This window comes from Dermochelys coriacea, chromosome 14 (assembly GCF_009764565.3).
Source record: "Dermochelys coriacea isolate rDerCor1 chromosome 14, rDerCor1.pri.v4, whole genome shotgun sequence".
NCBI classification, from domain to species: domain Eukaryota; kingdom Metazoa; phylum Chordata; order Testudines; family Dermochelyidae; genus Dermochelys; species Dermochelys coriacea.
The window spans coordinates 13,594,555-13,608,174 of record NC_050081.1 but is presented as its reverse complement, the minus strand read 5'-3'; the positions used below and the strand labels follow the sequence as shown (position 1 = coordinate 13,608,174).

The following is a 13,620-nucleotide window of genomic DNA, read 5'->3' as shown; positions in this document are numbered from 1 at the left end:
AGAAACCCAGTTTCAGCAAAGCTCCATGAAAGCTTTATAAAGACAGGGTGAGTCTGTTTTTGCCCTTGGTATATTCTTGAGTGCTAATGGGGAATGAAGTTTGTACTTTGTTTAGATTAATTAGAAATCAAGGGTATTAAATCTCAAGGATTTACCAGGTGTGACCAAGTGGAAATGTAGCTTTTGTTCAGCTTAAACTCCTTCAAAAGCTGGGCGGAGGGATGAGCCAGTTCATGTTTTTCTTGCATTTTCGAGGATACTAATCTTCCTGAGATCTCAAGCTAGGACAGAGATGCTCTGCTACATCTCCTGAAAGATGCAGGACAGAAGGCACAGCTCTAGGAGTTGTGGGGCAAAGGTGATTTGAAGACAACCTTTGTGTCCTCTGAGCTGCTGCTTCTAGGGCTTGTAACCGAGTTAAAACAGAGCAGATCCTCTTCCCCTCCCCCTCCCCCTGCCCCACTCCAGGACTGGTTATGGGCAGCAGAGCAGCTCAGAATACCCAGACTGCTCAGTGTTACAGGTATGTCCCTTTGTGCACGCAGCCCTCTCCCCAGTGCCAGGATTTGTGAGGGAAGACAACATAGCGCCATTTACATCAGCCCCACGCTGCTTCTAGGCTGTAGGTATTTTCCTTATGGCCCCTGTACTCAGCTGGACTCTGCAAGTCCTTTTTCAGCACCTTCCCGGGGAAACAGACCCAGTTTGGAGGGGGTAGGGATTGCTGTTCATTATTTATTTTAACGAGCACTATCTCCTTCCTCAGTAAAGATGGTCTGCCCCTGCCCTTCATGCTTTCCATTGTCCATTAAATCCATTCACTGCTACAGTTTTCCTTTCTCTCTCTCTGGTGTCCTATGCTGAGCTGGCCCTATTAGAGACCACCCTTCCTGTCACCAACGACAGGAAGAGCTGACTGCCAATAATGCAGCTGCAAAGGCCAACCACCCCAGTGAAGCAAGTTAAAAATGAACAGAAAGTTTGGAATGGGAAGTGAAAGCCTCTGTCTGCACTTACAGGGTCCCTGTCACTGTCTATTCTGAGCACCTTACAATCCATGTTAATGTGATTTAGGAACCTGTTTGTTCCTGCCCATAGGGTCCGCACAGGGGATTTGCAGCCCAGCACGTCGGTGCACAATGCTATTCACACCCCCATAGTCTGAACTGTGGGGCACTGTAGACATAGCCTAAGTGACTTGTCCCTGGCAGCACAGGGAGTCTGTAGCAGAGCAGGGAGTTGAACCCAGGTCTCCTGAGTCCTAGGGTAATGCCCTAATCACTGGACAATATCTCCTTCCCAAAAGGAGTGCGAGTTCAGAAGGGGCAAGATGGTAAGTGTAAGGGAGAGGAGTAGTAGCAAGAGAGGTCTGGTCTAAACTAGAATTAGGCTGACACAAGGCAGCTTACATCGACCTACCTATGGAAATGTCCACCCTTAAATTTCGCTCCTGCCAATGTAACTGCCCCACTACACTAACTTAACTCCACCTCCATGAGTAACATAGAGTCATGGTCGATGTAGTTAAGTTGACACAGCGACAGTGTAGACGCTGCGTTGTTTATGCCAACTGTTACTGGCTTTCAGGAGCCGCCCCACATGGACAGTCCAATTGATGCAAGCGCTCCTGGGGAAGTCGCGTACTGCTGACACAAGGAGCCAAGTGTAGACCTGCACAAGTGATGTAGTTACTGTGGCAGCTGTATGCTGACGTAAGTTAGGTCAACTTGTTTTGTAGTGTAGACAAGGCCTGAGAGGAGGATGGAAGAAATGACAGAACATGACAGAAAGGAAGGAGAGTTCCTCTTGTTTAACCAGTTCACCTGGAGGAGAAACCATCTTCTGAATGGCTCTTGCAGCATGTTGATTATGGCATCAGATGTTCAGCTCTTACAGGTTTCAGTATCAGTTTAGTCTGTGGCAAAATCTCCTGTCTGTATATTTTGATGAGATGAAACTGAGACTGGTTCAGCTATTCACCTGTCAGTTCCTCTTTGTAAATGGCTGCTAATCCCAGACTACATGTACTCTGGGGGCAGGAGAGGAGGTAAACTTGAATAATGCTGCCCCTTCTGCATGTGACCAGGCTGGCATGGCAGGGTGGATTTGGAGAGGAGAGGTGCAGAGTTGAGTGAAGTCTGAACACAGTCCAAGATTTCCTGGAAGCACACGCTATCTGCTTATGTGGTGATAGTCTTGTATCAGTGAGATGGGTAAAAAATGAGGGAGCTGAAGCCACCCAAAAAAAAAAAAAGTCCTTGCAATCCTGTTTCTTTCTGAACCATCTTCCATGGAGAGAGCGCTTTATTTTGAACCAATTCGGCAGAAGATCAGTATAGAAAGATGAGAATGTATCAGGTTCTGATTAATCATAACTCAGGTTAAAGTCATCAACAGACACACAACAACAGCTAAAGTCATTTCCTTGTATGGTCCCTCAAACACAAGGAATGTCACTGCCAAAAATACGGCTTGGAGTTTCTATTTATAAAATAGCAAGACAGTCTGGAGCTAAGAGGAGCTATATTTACTGAAGGGAACAGAAGCACTTCTGAGGATGTCCAGAGCGCTGAAGAGCTTCTGAAGTCTGCCTAAACTGTTCTGGGGGTAGACAGGAGGGGTGGACAGGGGGAAGCCCTGAAAGCTGCCTCAACCCTTCTGAAGCTGTTCCAGAACTATACAGACGCACACAGCCATGGTGGAAGTAATGAAGTGTATGGGTGTGACGAGAAGAGAGGAAAGGGTGTTTAGAAGACTGGTTTATTGGAGGAGATCAACTAAATCAAAGATAAAGCTTGGCAGCTTTGGGCTGTTTCTAGCATCTGATACTGAAGGCCTCCTTGCCACTCAGTGGGCATGCGCTGGGGCAGGGGGTCCCAGCTCTGGCTGGGGAGAACTGGGCAGGAGGTTTGTATTTACTCTTGGATGTAGCCAGAAGACCCTGCAGATGGAGGCAGATGCTTATAGGTTGTGAATGTTTCTTTGCTTCTGACAGCTGTCCCACTAGAACGGAGTCTGTAGCCAGTTTCAACCAAATGCATGTCTGATCTGAAATGTGAGGAGATGGGGAATTGCAGTGGAGTCAAACCCAGTGGCAGGAGGAGAAATCTTGCATTTGTGTCTTAAAATTGTTGAGTGGGGTGGATAGCTATAAAAGAAAAATCAAATATCTTTAAATGATGAGTCAGTGAAATGTTGTTAGTATTTCCTGGGAAATAGCTGAGGTTGTTCTTTTCTCTCTTTCTGTTGTATCTTTCCTTTGGAATCCTGGGTTGCCATGGTAATGATTTCAGAGAGAATTTATCCTGCAATGTTTCTAGCAGCTGAGCACTTTGCATCATCTTCTGGATACACAATAGGCAGAATCAGTTGGATCAGAAGGGACCTTCTGGCAGATCATCCCCGTCCATCCCTTGCGTTGTGGCAGGACTGATTTTGTTATTGTTAGTGGGATAAGGGTAAAATTCTCTTTGGAGCTTTCTGACCTTTGGTCAAATGTACATGGAGGAAGGGAGGAGGTAGGTACTGGAGAGAAATATTGTTCAGACTGCATAATTCCTATCACTCTCATCTCATTGTCAACTGTAACTGGGAAATTAAAAGTAGCGAACTCCGGCTTTAAGATGGGTTACTTTATCCAGTGGGGAGTGTAGGTGAGAACGCGGGCTCTGCTTTAATGTTGGCTGGCACCTGCCCATTTGGAAGTGAAGATGTAGGGTACTGACCCACTCGAGTGCTGACAGTCCTCCACTGCCCTTCCCATGCTTTCCCCCTCCCCGCAAGGACAGACAAGTTCTCCCACAATTGCTGGGGGAAAATCGTAGGGTGTCTCAGCACAAAGAATTATGGGATGTGCCCCCAGAAAAAACACAGATGATTGCAGAATTAGTGAGGAACAATAAGGTGGGGGGAGGAGAGGGGGAGGGTTTGCAGTGAAGATGCTCTCCCTTGGGATAAGCTTAGACCTGGGTGCCAGTCACTCAACTTAGCAGTGCAAGGAGGCTACAAAGGAGACATGGAGAAAACACTTTGGATAGCAAAGGATGGGGATGTGCGGTGCAAACATAGCCGAAGCAACCTTTTAACTTGCCCTTAGCCAAGACAAATTAGAGATATCAAATGACGATGGGAATTAATAGGATGAAGACAGGTACGTTATTCCTTATGTCCTCTAAACCAGGGCACCCTTATGATGCTCCAAACCCTTCTATCTAGATTTCTGAAATTGTGAGGCCTGTCTGAGGAGTCCATGAAACATTTTGTCATTTGTTATTTGCACCTACAGGCTCAGCTGAGATTGGGGCCCTATTGCAGAAGGCGTTAGATGGACACACAGCAAGAGACACTCCCTGCCCTGGAAACCTTATATCTAATCTAAATGAGTAAGACAAATAAAGGGCAGGAAGAAGGAAGCATGATGATTCCCATTTTACAGACAGATGAATGGAAACACAGAGAGATTAAATGACTTGCCCAAGGTCACCCAGGAAATCTTTGGCAGAGCTGGGAGATTTTCTGAGCTCCAGTCCAGGGCCTTAACTACAAACCCATCCTTCCTTCCTACAGCCCATTCCCATCACATACACGGACAGTCACTCTCAGACATGTACCGTGCCTCCTGTATTTTGCAAGACGAGCACACGGCCCTTGTGATGCTTCCCAGGAGTACTCAGGGTTGCGCAGAACCTTGCTACCACTTGCCCTTAGCACCAGGAAGTCTTGTCTTTGCCTGCCCTGGCTCAGCTCCCTGACTCCACCAGCCTCGGGTAACACAAGCATTGCCTTCCAGGCCCCCGCAGGCCTCGCGCTCTCTGTGCAGGTTAGCGATAGGCACACACTGATTCAACTCAGGATCACCGCTCCACTTAACACACAGAACTGAGATAGATCTAGCAGTGTATTTATAATGAAAATAAGAATCTGTTAGTTATCAACAAACATTCAAGTGATTCAAGTGATAGGAAGTAAGAATATTGGAAACAAATGGTTACGTATAAAATAAAACCATAGCCTCCTTTCTGGAGCCTAAACTTAATGCACGAGGCATTTGCGTGTCTTCTATAAGATAGATTGCTCCAAGTCCTTTTCCCAGGTTTCACCCAGGATGGTTGAAATCCCCCTCTCACACAATCGAGGCAGCTTGTCTTCACAGACTGGAGGATTCCAGAGCATCTCTGATCTTTGATCTTCCCTTGAAAACAAGCCCCTTTTCCCTGCTCTGGACCCCAGCTGTTTAACCTCTTCCTGTTTGTTTTCTTCTGTAGTCTCCACAAGCTCTTCATTGACATTTGACTCATTATGCTAATAGACGTCTGTTGTAAGATGCACAGTACACAAAAGCTTATGCTCATATAAATTTGTTAGTCTCTAAGGTGCCACAAGTATTCCTTTTCTTTTTGCGAATACAGACTAACACGGCTGCTACTCTGAAACAGTACACAGTGGTCCACCAAAGAGATAAGTATGTCCCACCTCCTCTCGGGAGAAGTGTCTCAATGCATGCTATCTTTGAGTGACTTGCCTTTAACTACCGGCACAGAGAACATCATATTCACATAATTCCTCACATACTTTCCGTACATATATCTTGCAATCATTATGATGACCAGTGTGACTCATGCCTTCATTAGACACCTGATGTGACATTCTTTTGATGAAGCCAGGGGATCCCTGTACCACTGTGTTAACCCTGTGCTCACTACCAGTTGGGATCAAGCAGTCCTTGGATCCAGCCCTGTCTTCAGGAGGCCCCATCTTAGACTGACAATAACTGATCCAATTCAGAGAGATTGCTCCTGCCAGGATGAGATGTCTTTGAACCGCAAGGAGTGCTTTTGACTGCTTCTCTCTAGACTCTTCAGTCTAAGCTTGGGAGAGCCTGGCCTTGGATGTGTGAGAACAACAGCTCAAGTTTCACTTGTTCCTCTCTAGTTGCCCATGTTACTTGACTCCGTTGTGATTCCCACTAACTTGCACAGTTTGAAATCAGTAAGCAGGGCTCAATATGCTTCTCCCGTGAGCAGCAAGAGAGGTTTCATACCATCTGAATCATTCTGCTTATTGGGGGGGAAAAAGAAATGAATTCATCTCTGAGTTCCAGACACCATGTGCCCTGCAGAGATCTTTCTCCCGCCCCCCACCGCAGGCTCTGGGCTGATAAATTTGCAGTCTCCTAGAACAGGAGCCAGAGCAACAGAAATTTTCTTACAGCCATAGTGGTTCCCCTGAATGGCTCAATTCTTGATGGCGACAGTAAGATCTTATTGATGCTCTCAGATATTTTCCTCTGCAGGAGTCTTGGAAAACCTACATTTGATCATCCACATGGCTTTTATGAGAGACACTGTGCTGTCTTTTCACATCAGACGTGCAGCCAGAGCGTGTCAACATACTGCTTGATACATCAACAAATGGACCATAGTGCACATGCAAATGCACCATTCATAGCATTGGATGTATCCGGGACAGTCTCACAGACACTACAGCTATGTAACCTGTAAGACTGGGTGCCCAGGAAACAGAATTTCATATTCACCAAAGCCTCCGCTAAAATCTGGTCCATCGCATTTGAGATTTCATTTGAATCACACTTAGAATCTCTCTCTTTCAAGGTGCTTGTGGTTTAATCATAGGGCGCTTTCCTTTTAGTTAGTTGCTGCCACAGCCAATGAGAGAATTAGCAAAATCCTCTATGAATGAAGAATCTCAATCTATGATAGATGCACTTTAATCTAATTGGTGGGCAGGTGATATGATGCTGCAAGTGAGGTTCATGTTTTGCACTGAGAATTATCATAAACCAAATAAAGCTTTTGTTTTCCAAAATCAGCAGTTTCCCACAACATTCAGGGCCCTCTCAGAGTAGTTGAAACAAACTCTCTTGTTTATGATGGTGAGGAAAAGAACAACTTGGTCTTGGATGTGTAACTCTCTTTCCTACTTCGCAACATATCCTAGCAACTGGTTCTTTGTCAGGAATCTTTGACCGTCCCAGGTATATTATGTCAGTATCTCTAAAGAGAGCACTTGACATGTTCACCATCTCTTAAGGTATGTCTACATTGCACTTGGAGGTTTGGATTGCAGCACATCAAGAGAGATCTCTACTAGCTTTAATCTAGCGAGTGTGAGTACCAATAGCAGTGAAGCTACAGCATGAAAGACTTCAGCGCAAGCTAGCCACTCACGTAATTATTCAGGGTCCCCGGCAAGCTGGTACAGCCTACTCTGACGTTCATGCTGCTGCAATTCAATGTATTAGTTGTAGTGACCGAGGCATAGGCAGCTCACCCAGTAGTGTCCACTGGGCCAGGATCAAAGGCAAGAGTCTGGAGCAAAATGGGGCAAAAGACGAGGCCTGTAGCAATAGCAAGGCAGAGTCTGCATTGTTGCTTAGCTGGGTCCTTTGGGCAACTTCCTGGTTTAAACAGTTAATAGTTGATGTGGACCAATCAGGCAGCCACAGAGTTCTGTCACTCTGGCCTCTTTGACTGGCATTTCCTGCAGTGCCTAGCCCTCTAGTAATTGTTGGATGCTGCTCAGCTTGGCTCTCTGGGGGGTGATGTGGAAGCATCTGCCACCTAGGATCCTACAACACTGGGTTCTAGATCTACAGATCTTTACATTGGTATTTGCACTCACTAGACCAAAGCTAGCTCTGGTGGGTCTATGTGTTCTGCAGTCATACCTCTGACAGCAGTGTAGACATATCCTATGTCAGGTGGGTCTTCTGAAAGTCATATTTTTGTATGTCTCTCTTCGTGGAAACTGGACAGCTGAGACTGGTCAAACTGCCTATGGGGATTTGGACCCTCAACTGGGAATCTCAGGTCCAAATCCCCCTAGGCAGCTTTGATAGTCTCAGGCCACATGTACTTTGGTAAACAAAGATATGGTGAATATGGTGCTCATGAAAGGGAGGCTGAATGGAAAGCGCTACAGACTGAATATGAGTGGTGTTTCCTTGAGAGTTATCTGGACTCTGTTCATGTCGAGAGCCATGGGAGAGCCATGACGGGATTCAGAGGAAGAGGAAATGGATGGATTTTATTTTTCCTCAGGCGTTGTTTGATGAAAGCAAAGGATAAACCCTCTGCCATAGCATAGATGCTGGTATGAGGGATACTGAGCTCCCAGCATCTGCACTGCCCATCCTTGTTCTCCCCCCCCCCGGCCCCCAGCTCCAAAAGTGCTTGGAGTTAGAGGATCTGGAGAGCCCACTAATGAGTGGTGTGGGCTACAGGGTGACATCTTTGCTCTTTGTAATGCAGGAAGCAGGTTATTTTCAAATCTCACATCTAATGGCTTTCCTGCCAGATAAACAACATAAGCCACCTGTAGTCCCCACTTCAGCTCCCAGACCACCTCTCTGGCACCAGAATGATTTTCCCACAGCTTGAACTCCAGCGAGAGCAGTGACACCAATTACAGATTTTTGTCACCTCAGGATGTTGCTTTCTGAGATGATTTACAACAGCATGTGTCAGGTGAAGCCCTTCTGAGCAGGGGCTGATTATTAACAGTGCTTTCCGGTCCTTCTGTCAATGAGTGGGGAGACTGGCTGATTCCTGCCGACAGGTCCCTGTACGTCTCTCTCATCTTACCAGGGTTAAAGCTACTGCAGAGCACTTGTAAACAAAAAAACCAGTGTCCGGGAAGTGTTGGGATTAGATACAGCCTGGATCAGGTGCCTTTAATGGCTTGCTTTATGCACGTCTCTCATGTGGGGAATGCAGCCTCAGCTATCTGCCTCTGTTTACCTAGTTGTTGCTTTTAAGAGAGGGATCAGGCATGAATGGGACGTCAAAGAACCCAAGGGAGTTAGGTGCTCAGCTCCCAATGAATTTCAGTGGGAGTTTGAAGCCTAAATCCCTAAGCTCTTTGGGAAATCCCAGCCTTAAGTCTACTACCAGGTCTGCCTTTAGTTCATGGTGTGACCTGTGGTAATCAATTGGCCTCTCTCTGTCTTAGTTTCTCCATCTGTAAAATGGGGATGGTACCTGTACCCCTAGCAGATGGAAGGCGTCAATTGAGTGCAAAGTATTATTACTTTTTTGTAATTAATGATAGAATATCAGGGTTGGAAGGGACCTCAGGAGATCATCTAGTCCAACCCCCTGCTCAAAGCAGGACCAGTCCGCAATTTTTGCCACAGATCCCTAAATGGCCCCCTCAGGGATTGAACTCACAACCCTGGGTTTAGCAGGCCAATGTCTTAGATCATCTCCTTGACTGGCTGCATTTTTTAATGTTTCTTCCTGCCTCCTCCAGGAGTGCATAGCTTGGCAATGGGAAAGGGAGCCGGGTTCTAGCCTGGCCCGTGACAGTCAGCGGAGTTCACTGGGGTCTCATTGCAGATTTTTCCCTCAGTTATACATGGGCAACCCTGTTTGGCAGACACTCTGTAACGTGTTTTTCATGGCCAAAGGATTGCACAAGTGTAGTTGATGGCAGACTGTGGCCTATAGGCTCCAAATTACTGGCGGTGATGCACGAGGAGGAAAGATTCCAAGAGCACATTTCTTTGCATAGTGAAATAGCTGCCCTAATGAAAATAACAGCACAGGCTGTCTCTGAGCCTCTGCAGTTATGAATGAGTTGGCAGTTTTCATGACACGTGCAGGCTTTTGAAATTGTCCTGCGGTGGCACTTGACATACAAGTTCTCGGCCGATTTATGATTGTGTGTGTGTGTGTGTGTGTGTGTTCCAGGACATCTATCATTTTAAACCAAGAGTGTGTTTAATAGCATGAGTTAAAGTAGTTTTATTTTAACTCAAGATCAGCAAGAAAAGTAATGTCAAACTCTAGCCTCAGGATTAAGTTACTGATAAGAGTGACACAACAAGCTGTGAATCGATAAATAACCCTTTGTTTTCTTTCCCTCTGGTTTCTCTTCAGCACATTTAAATCTTTTGCCTTCCACCCTTTTTGTTCTTGAAAAAGTAAATATTTTCTGCGATCCAGCCTCTTTCATGGGCTGAGTGCTGTTGATGTCATGAAGGGAATCAAAAGCACTTTGAAATGGCTGAGGGATCCGAAGTGCCCAAACAATATCTGCTAAGCACACCCGGTAATTCCCTTCCATAACATTTTTTTTTTTTGGACACAGCCATTTTCTCAATCACTAGATAGGGATTTAACTTTGTTATAACAAACTCCTGCCATTGTCGGTCCAAATCTGGAGGGATTACATTCTGATGTCAGAACAATTTTGGTCCAAGTTTACAGAGTAAATATTATGCCAGGAGGGTGGAAGGCAAAGTGAAATATAAGATTCAGCGTACGCCTGTGGAGATTTAGACATTGAGAAACAAAGATAGAGAATTCAGTGCAAAAAATGGTTTTGTCTGTCTCATCTGTGTATTTAAAAAGCCCCCATTCACTGTGGTATCTTGGTGCACTGAGACACAAAGGATTGCAAGTGACCACATTCTGTGTAAGGCTACGGTGATGTCCTTGAACCACCCCTGTTCCTGTCTTGCATGGTTTCAGAAAAGTGGGAACTCTTGTATTTATAGCCCTGCGGCACATGCTACAGTGGCACCAGGTCACAGATTAAATTGCCAGCTAATTTTAGGATATTCCTCTTCTTATTTTGTCAGATGTAAAGTTGCTTAAATTTTACATGCTTAGATACTTTGCTGATTGGGACCTAACTCAGGAGAATGAGAGTCAGAGCTGAGCTCCCAGGTTCTATTTCTAGCTCTGCTATAGAGTCACTGTGTGACCTTAGATAATTCACTCTTTGTGCCTCCGTTTACTCTTCTGTAATGTGTTTATCATAATTGGGGCCTAGCTCACATGGATATCAAAAGGCTTAATTAGTGTTTGTAGTGAGATCCCGGGGTGAAAGGCACTAGAGAAGCTCAAAGTATTATATGCTGGTCTGGTAGCACCATCTATTATTAAGGTTTCCTGATCCTTCCCATTATAAGACCCTGTTTCCAGTTGCTTGTATCTTTGCCTAATTCTATTTAGAGAATAGGTGCAGAGTAAGATTTTCAAAAGGGTCTAATGATTTTGGGGTACCTCCATTTTTAGGTTCTAAATTTGAGACACCTTAAAGGTATATCACATTGAGAGTGCTCAGCACTTTCTGGAAGTCAGGTTCCTTTGAGGCATCTCAAGTTAAGCACCTACAATCACTAATGACTTTTGAAAATCTTAGCTTTAGTCTTTATGTAAGATTAAGATACCTAATAAATTAAAGAATAGACACGTAATTGATGTGTGTGAGAAAACATTCTGGTTTGCCCCTCTGTATAGGATAATCTGTGTGTGAAAATAATGCTTTGTTTCTCTGTTGGACAGTGTTACAACTGTCTCCTCCTGTTACAGTAGCAAACAATCAAATGTACATGGTTTACTAAGGACTGTTGCACCAAGCAAGAATGACTATGGTTGATGGCATCACACCAGGCATCAAAGTGGAGATGCTGTAGTTAATGTGGAGTTAATGGGTGGATTTACCTCTATAATCTATAATAAGTGCTATTTTTACACTGTTCTTGGAGTTTTTCCATCTGCTATCTTGTTCTTTTACTCAGCTATAAATTACAATTTTAGTGACATGCACTTTACATCACTATTTACATCCTCCTGCAATTGGCCCTGGTCTATTTTGTGATCTAAATCTGAACACCTCTAGAGAGTAGATTTGTATCATGTAACTACTTCCCCCCCCTTATTTTTTTTTTTTTGTTCTTAATCGCAGCCTGAGGAACTCACCAATGCCCTGGAGATCAGCAATATTGTCTTCACAAGCCTCTTTGCCCTGGAGATGCTGCTGAAAGTCCTCGTGTATGGTCCATTTGGCTACATCAAAAATCCATACAACATCTTTGATGGGATCATTGTAGTGATCAGGTACAAGCATGGTGTTCTGCTTACAAGGGTTTCTCTTAACTGGACTGTTGAATTAAAACAGAGGATAATGGATAGAATGGTCTTTCTGGGTCACTTAGGCCCCTGTGCTCCTGTGTTAGCTTTTGTACCCCATAGCATTGTTTCTCCATAAATTCTCTACTCTTCTGAAAACTCTCTGTAGCAACCCTCCTTGTTCCTGTCTTTGGTAGTTCATTATATACACAGCTATCCTTAGTATAATGGCCCTTGGCCAAAGTTTTCCATGTGCCCAGCCATGCTTTTTTGTGACACCTCATTCAGAGCCTTATTTAATAGCATGTGTCCTTTCTGCTCTCTCATATCTATGCCTACTTCTGAGTTCCTCTTTCATATTCCTCCTCCGCACTTCAAAGTATACACACCCCGTCTCTCTGACTTCTGTGCATCATTAATATAATGAATTTGAATCCTTGGATCATTATTTTCACCTTCTGTAAGAACCATAATGGACCATCACTGGTTCCCTCTGCAGTGTTGATTAATTTGCTGTGACATATTTTATACCATCTACTGTACATTATCAAACATACCTATAGACAAATGACCGCCCACACCCCTACATGCCATGTCTTGCTTTGTGGGTTTTTGGTTGCTTGGTTTCGATTTTGTTTGTTTTTCTAGAGAGAGCCCTAAACAACAAATCCTGGATCCAAACACCTCCAGATATTGGGGAAGTTTAGACCTGAACTCTTTAGCTGACAAATGTCTTGTTGGATTTTTGTGCCCACTGGGCACATGCGGACACTGTAATTGTGCATGCAGATGCACTCAGTGATTTACAGGCATGTTTTTGGCATGCTCTAATGGGACTCCATTCTTTGCAAATCTGACACTAATTCAGGTATCAGAAGGCACTGTCCATACAGACCTTCCTGACAGGCTCCCTACTTTACATCCCTGTTTTCTCTGAGCTTCACCAGCTTGGAGAGCGGATCTTTCCTTTCACTTCTCTCTCCCTTTCTCTCATTGCTGTCCACATGCATTTATGTTCAGTGCTTCCTTTTCCACACCAAGGCCCACACTGTAAATCTCTTTTCTTCCTTAGCGTCTGGGAGATAGTGGGACAGCAAGGTGGGGGCCTGTCAGTTCTGCGGACATTCCGTCTCATGCGAGTCCTGAAGCTGGTCCGCTTCATGCCTGCCCTCCAGCGCCAGCTAGTAGTTCTTATGAAGACCATGGACAACGTGGCCACCTTCTGCATGTTACTGATGCTTTTCATCTTCATCTTTAGGTGAGTACGTGGCAAGGACTCTGATTTCCTTTCATGCCCTGCCCTGGCTCTGTACTTTAAGTTTCTGGTCCAGTGACTACACGAGAATGTGAAGATTGCTCACAAAAGTAAATAACTCTGACTGTGGTCTCTTGAAGTGAACTGCTGAATGAGAAGCACAGTAGCCTCCATAACGGGTATGGGCATTGCAGATCAATCCCTGGCTGGAATCTTGCAATTCTTGCCAGATGTCATGTCTGTGTTGATGAGGGTGTTCTCAAGGGAAATCCCTTCTGCTGGGTGATTCCTCCATGGACGTCACCCCAAGGCCGCAAGCATATGACATCACATTCCTGCTGCTGTCCAGAGGGCATGCCAGAAGCCTTAACCAAAACACTGTCTTTCAAAGGGCAGAGAAGGGAATGTTCCTAGAATAAATCCAACCAAGTCACTCTCATTCACACATGATTCTCTTATCCCCTTTGCATCATTTCTTTGCTCTTT

At 44.9% G+C, this 13,620-nt stretch overlaps 1 protein-coding gene across 3 annotated transcripts in view; it reads left to right on the top strand.

The window, feature by feature from the left end:
• Positions 1-13,620, top strand: part of CACNA1G (calcium voltage-gated channel subunit alpha1 G) — a 152,439-nt gene that overhangs the window by 48,667 nt on the left and 90,152 nt on the right. For all 3 annotated transcript variants that reach the window (XM_043497274.1, XM_043497273.1, XM_043497276.1), the window contains exons 9-10: positions 11,716-11,867; positions 12,952-13,137. In XM_043497274.1, coding sequence (XP_043353209.1) covers positions 11,716-11,867; positions 12,952-13,137 — 338 coding nt within the window. The remainder of the gene's footprint in view (positions 1-11,715; positions 11,868-12,951; positions 13,138-13,620) is intronic.